This window comes from Phascolarctos cinereus, unplaced genomic scaffold (assembly GCF_003287225.1).
Source record: "Phascolarctos cinereus isolate Bilbo 61053 unplaced genomic scaffold, phaCin_HiC Scaffold_726;HRSCAF=1367, whole genome shotgun sequence".
Classification (NCBI taxonomy): domain Eukaryota; kingdom Metazoa; phylum Chordata; class Mammalia; order Diprotodontia; family Phascolarctidae; genus Phascolarctos; species Phascolarctos cinereus.
Window position 1 is genome coordinate 423551182 of NW_027556098.1, and position 6860 is coordinate 423558041.

At 37.9% G+C, this 6860-nt stretch overlaps 1 protein-coding gene across 1 annotated transcript in view; it reads left to right on the forward strand.

The window, feature by feature from the left end:
- The window catches only part of LOC110197805 (uncharacterized), a 75400-nt gene extending 71218 nt beyond the window's left edge, over positions 1-4182 (forward strand). The window contains 3 exon segments of the mRNA XM_078146282.1: positions 1737-2237; positions 2240-3633; positions 3635-4182. Of these exon segments, the coding sequence (XP_078002408.1) occupies positions 1737-2237; positions 2240-3633; positions 3635-3718 (1979 nt within the window). The 3' untranslated portion in view covers positions 3719-4182.
- Positions 4183-6860: the final 2678 nt, after the last annotated feature.

The window sequence follows — 6860 nt, forward strand, 5'->3', positions numbered from 1 at the left end:
AAAACATAATTATTTCTCATAATAAAATGTGAATGGGATGAATTCATCTATAAAAGCAGACGAGGGTCACAGAATGTGTTAGAAAGCAGAGACCAACGACGTGTGTATAAGGAAGACCCTGTATAAAAGATGCGTTTTCCTATTGGCTGATGATAAGCAAAGTATTAAATGGATAAAACAACCTTTGTAAGGAAAGATCTCTTCAGTCTTAACTTTCTTCTTTCTACCATTGGCACACTGGCCTCCCTCTCTCAGAAACTGGAATGACTGACCTGTTGCCAGCAGTTCCCTTGAAAATCCTCTAGAGAGGAGAATAGCAACATGAAGAGAAAGTAAGTTCAAGTCAGAAAGTAGCCTTAACATCACGCTGAGTGGCAGACTATGGTCTGTTTTTGTAGAGTGTGATGGTCCGTGGTGGTTTCAGGATGGTTTGTAATGTGCTTTCTTAGTGATCGTGTTTTTCAAAGATCCTGCCGTAATCACTGGAAGAACACAAACATTGGTGACATCTTGATGTGGTAATTATAGAGCTAATGAGATGAGATTACAAGGTGACCTTGGAATCAGGGCCATACTGTAGTGCAGTTCACAGAAAGCAAATGAAGTATGTGCCTGCCTGTGAGCATCCATTAAGAAGTGGTTTGCACTTGTATGTCAGAGCTTTCTGGCAGTTTGGAAACAATTTGATGTCAGGGTGAGAAATGGAAAGGATTTGTTGTACTTGGTCAGAAGTAGACAGAGTTTGATGTCACTGCATGAACACCAAAATCATTGTATGCCTAAACATGACATTTTGGAATTTGAAGGAAAAAAAAAAAAGGAAAATGGCTATCCTAAAGAAGTGACGGGCTAAAACAGAATCTAATATACCTCAGGAGAGTAGGAAAAAACGGTTGGCAGTCATATTGTGGTACCAGACATGGAAACAGAAAAAATTAGATTGAAAGGGTTTACCAGGTAAATTATTATGCTTAATGATTTAATAGATAATGGAGTAAGGTGAACATTTAGCATACATGCAGCAAATGCAAAATATCAATTGGTCTTAATAGAGTATAAGAAAAGTTGGTATAAAATTCATAAAGAATGGCTGTGATAACGTGTCAGAACTGATCAGTACAAAAAAGCGGAAAGATCACTTAAGATTGACAAAATAAAAACTAAATTTTAAGTCTTTTGAAGAAAGTGTTGGAAGTGCAGTGGAGAAAGGTCATCTAGTGCTGTGGAAGGAACACCCCCACTCACAGGGTTTGAGTTCTAGTCTTGGCTGCAAGGATTTGGGTCAGGCCACTCAGCCATTCTCAGCTCAGGGCCTGTGATGTGCAGGTCATGACACTAGAGGCTTTCCAGGGGATCTGGTGATTGCTGCAAAGAAGGTAAGGACTTTCTTGTTCCTTTGTTTGAATGATCTTGGCCTGTCGCTCAGACATCCTTAGTTCATAGCCTGAGTTGTGAAGTATAATGGGAATTCTGTCCTGCCTGAACGGTAGGTCTCTTGTAGAGATCCGTTGTTATTGTATGTGAAGCTCTTTGTGAGTTAAATCATACTGCAGTTGAGAACTGATGATGTTTTCAAATGATTTCTATTTATGCAAGTTTTAACACTCTTCTTTTTTTGACTGGGGAAAAAGAAGAAAAATTACTTTCCTTTCTGCTGTCTGAGGAGAGGAGATATAATTATATTTGTGGGTGTCTGTATGTATATTTATTTGTTTTTTTTCTTCTTTTTTCTTCAGATTCAGTGACCAGCCTTGAAGGGGATGACACTCCTGAAAACCCAAGCATTTCTGTGGAAGAGTCTTGCCAGCAGAGATTCCTGAGTATTGGTCCTTGTGATTTCGATTTTATAGAAATCTGTGACTCTGACATCAAGGTAGATAAAAATCCCAAGAATCCCAGTGAATTTGATGAAGTTGGAAAGATCTTGACACCATATTCAGTCCTAAATCACTGTAAGGCAATGACCCCCAAAAATGACTGTTTTCAGTATAGTCTATATACAGAATGCCTTACTGACCAGGTAGAGCTTAATCAGTCTCATGAGAATCTTCCTGAAATGCAAATATATCAAGGTAGTCAATTGAAAAAGGCCTTCAGCTTGAGTTCAGATGTCATTAGACATCAGAAAAGTTACACTGGCAAAAAGCTTCATATGAATAATGAAGGAAGAAAGGCCTTCAGCCATACCTCCAAGATCATTAGCCATCAGAAAATTCATATCCGAAAGAAACCTTATGATGTAATGAAGATGCAGCAACCTTCTCATCTCTCCCTTACCATCCTACATTTCATCCTAGGATGAAAACATACGCTTGTAATCAGTGTACTAAGACCTTTTATTGGAACCCAGATCTTGTTAGACATCAGAAAATTCATACCGAAGTGAAGCCTTATAAATGTAATGTGTGTGGGAAGAGCTTCTGCTACAGGTCACTTCTTATTGGCCATCAGAGAGTTCATACTGGAGAGAAACCTTATGAATGTAATCAGTGTGGGAAGGCCTTCTGCTACAGATCACTCCTTATTGGCCATCTGAGAATTCACAGTGGAGAGAGACCCTATAAATGTGTTCATTGTGGAAAAGCTTTCCAAAGCAGTTCCCGTCTTTCTTCCCATCAGAGAATCCACACTGGAGAGAAACCATATGAATGTAATCAATGTGGAAAGGCATTCACACAGAGCTCTCATCTTGGTGCACATCAGAGAATCCACACTGGAGAGAAACCTTATGAATGTACTCAGTGTAGAAAGACTTTCAGATTCCGCTCTGGTCTTGCTTCCCATCAGAGAATCCATACTGGAGAGAAACCTTTTGAGTGTAATCTGTGTGGAAAAGCTTTCCAGAACAACTCCCGTCTTGTTTCCCATCAGAGAATTCACACTGGAGAGAAACCTTATGAATGTCATCAATGTGGAAAGGCTTTTACACAGAGTTCCCATCTTGGTACACATCAGAGAATCCACAGTGGAGAGAAACCTTACGAATGCAATCAGTGTGGAAAGGCTTTCAGATTCCGCTCTGGTCTTGCTACACATCAGAGAATGCATACTGGAGAGAAACCTTATAAATGTAATCAATGTGGAAAGGCTTTCCAGTGCAGCTCCAGTCTTGCTAAACACCTGAGAGTTCACACTGGAGAGAGACCTTATAAATGTAATCAGTGTGGAAAGGCTTTCAGATGCAGCTCCAGTCTTGCTGCACATCAGAGAATCCACACTATAGCAAAACCTTATGAATGTAATCAATGTGGCAAGGCTTTCAAAAAGAGTTCCAAGCTTGCTGTCCATCAGAGAATCCACACTGGAGAGAAACCTTATGAATGTAATCAATGTGGGAAATCTTTTAAATACAGCTCCCATCTTGCTGCCCATCAGAGAACCCACACAGGAGAGAAACCTTATGAATGTAATCATTGTGGAAAGGCTTTCCAAAGCAGTTCCAGTCTTACTATACATCAGAGAATCCATACGGGAGAGAAACCTTATGAATGTAATCAGTGTGGAAAGGCTTTCCAGTGTAACTCCAATCTTGCTGCCCATCTGAGAATCCACACAGGAGAGAAACCTTATAAATGTAATCAGTGTGGAAAAGCTTTCAGATATCGCTCTGGTCTTTCGGCCCATCAGAGAATCCACACTGAAGAGAAATTTTAGGAATATAATCAATGTTGTAAAGCCTTCAGACATCCCATATTTCCCATTAGCGAATTCATATTAGATAGAAATCACTGTAATGAATGAGGAAAGGCATTGAAATGAAATACGGAGCTTGTTCAGCATGAGAAAAATCATTCTGAGAGAAATAGCTCTATATGGACTCAGACCAGAGATCATCTCTTGCTTTACATCAGAGGATTCTTAATTGAGTACATCAGAGAGATGACTTATGGATGTTGTCAAAGGGGGCAGGCTTTTCTCTGGAGGACAGATATCAGTAGACAACAGAATATTCATACGGGAATGAAGGTATATAAAAGTAATGATTATGGAAAGGGCTTTCTTCACCTAGAGTTCATACTTGATTGTGCTTTGGAAAAATAATGCTAGAGATAAAACTTAGGTATCTAATTGATACAAGAAGATTTCTTGCTGCAGCACAGACTTCATCAGACTTCCCAAATTGAGACCTCATTAAGCATCCCAAATTTCATAATGTGAATAAAGTCTTATAAATGTAATGAATTTTTCTCTGAAATCCTGATGTTTTCTTAATAGTTCATAGCGTTCATATACTTTTAATTTTTTCAGCCATTTCCATATTAATTGGTACTCACTATGTTTCCTAGTGTTTGATGGCACAAAAAGTCCTCATAAATATTTGGGTGACAGTTGGACATTTATTTCTGTAATGCTTTCTTTAAGCAGCTGGGCGGCACAGTGGACAGAGTACTGAGCCACTAGTCCTGATTCCAAATTTATTCTCTGGGACTTAGCAGCTGTGTGGGCAACTCACTCAAGCTATTCCTTCCTGAATTTCCCCATCTGTAGAATGACGATAACAAGAGCACCTGCCTCATAAGGATTAAATGAGATGCTTTTTGTAAAATGTGTTGCAAGACAAATGCCCACTTTTCAATGATTAGTAATACTTGGGTCATAAGTCTCATAGTAAAGTCAGTAGGCTAAAACGTGGACAGTTTAGTCACTTTTCCTTTAATGCAAATTGAAATTCAGAATGGAGCAGAGGAAAGCATGAATTTTAATGCATGGAGAACTGGGTTTAGAACTCTGGGCAAGGAACTGCCCCTCTGTCCCTTTGCTCATCTCTAAAATGAGCAAGTTAAGCTCAGTGGTTTTGATGGGCTCTTCCAACTCTATGTGTTCTCATTAAAAATGCATTCCTATGTCTCTTTCCCACAGCCTCTCCTATAATCTAGGAAAGGAGCCTAGCAGGAACAAATCTGAAAATATCCAAGAGAGCAGTAGTCATCCAAACTATTTTTTCTTACTTAAAAATAAGGATCTTGAGAAACTTATCAGGTGTGTAATATACAAAAGAAGATGAGTATAGTAACTTTGTGTTCGATCAAAGAGCTCCACTGTGGGCTAGTGCTTACCAACCACTTCAAAGTGCTGGAAACACTGGAAAGTAGTCTGGCAGAAAATAGATGTGGATGTTAATAATATGGAATAGAACTAAAAGAAGACCGGAAGGAATGAGGACAGCTTTGAAAGTATCATGTTGAATTTTTAAATGACTCAATTGGCAAATCAAATTATCCATATTAGAAACTGTTTCATGTGCAATTCTCTATTTATAAAGTGTTCATTTTAATTTCATGTTTGTGAATTTCAAGATTAAAAAGATCAAATATTGATGGTTTCATTTTTGTCATTTTCACCAATTTTGAAGGCATGCCAAAAAATGGCGAAGCTACCTTAATATGACTTTCTCTTATTATCAGTGCTTTGGAGCATGTTTTCATGCACCATTTTATTGTTAGAACTTTGGAAAGTTTCCTGTCCTTTCAGCAATCATCTGTTGGCAATGGCAATTGGCAACGTATTGGTGTCGGTTCTCTCTATATCTTGGATGTAAATGATCTTTCTTGGTCATTTTTCACGTAATACTTAATACATTCTGTACACTTCAAATTCTCTTGTAATTTGATCTTCATTTATTTTATGCAAACATTTAAATTTTATTTAGAATGATCTATTTTTTTAAGATATCTCAGACCAAAAGTTCTCCTAGCCACAGCTGTGAAAACTAGTTGAGTGTTTCCTTCTGTTTTAATTTAATAAGCAAAAATTCCCCCTCTCCCTCCCACCCACCTGAAATTGAAAAAGAAAGCAAAACAAAACCCCCATTACAAACATGAATAATCAAGGACAATATTCCTGCATTGTCTGTGTTCCAAAAATATCTTGCTCTGCACTCTGAGTTTGTCATCTCTTATCAGGTGGTGGGTAGCATATTCACTTATCCTCTGGAGTTGTGGTTACCATTATGTTAATCAAGGTTCTTAAGTCAAGAGTTTTTTTCTTTTTTTGTTTTTTAAACAATATTTTTGTTATATACATTCTGCTGGTTCTGCTCACTATACTTTATCAGTTAACACTTCCCTAGCTTCAGTGAAACTGTTCCCTTAATGTTTTCTTAAAAGTTATATTCCATCAAATTAATACACCTTCACTTGTCTAGCCATTCCTCAATTGATGAAAATCCCCTCAATTTCTAGTTCTTCATCTCTGTGAAAAGAGACATAAATGTTTTTGAACATAATTTAATTTATTATAATTAAGATTAATTCCTTCCTCTCATTCCCCCTTCTTCCTTTTCCTTATGTTTCTGTGTTAATGACGTGTAATTATATGCCTGAATCTTATTCTCTGTGAATGTGTGTGCTCTCTCCTCCTTTGATCAGTTTAGGTGAGAGATTCAAATGTCATTTGTTTCTCCTACCTGATCCTCCTTTGTTGTATAGACCTACACATCTCACTTTTGGAGATAACCTGTAACCTTCCTCTCTCCTCCCCTGTCTACTCTGCCTCTTCACTTTCCATTCTTTTAAGATCATCAAGCCTCAGTGGACCCACTCCCAGACCTTCTAAGTATTCTTGCCATCCCCGATGATATTTCAGAGGGGACACATGTGTCATTCCCCCATATGAAAAGGAAGCAATTTATCTATGTTTAAGTCTTTAATGATTTTTAAAAAAAATTTTCCTTCTTTTGTTTGCTTTGACTCTTATTTTTGAATTTCAAAGTTTCTCTGCTGCCCTGGTCTTTTCATCAGCAATGGTTGGAAGCCCTCTAGTTATTAAAGGGGCACGTTTACCTTTTGTGGGATTATACTTATTTTTGGTGGGTAAGTTATTCTTGGTTGTAAGCCAATATCCTTTGTCTTCTAGAATGT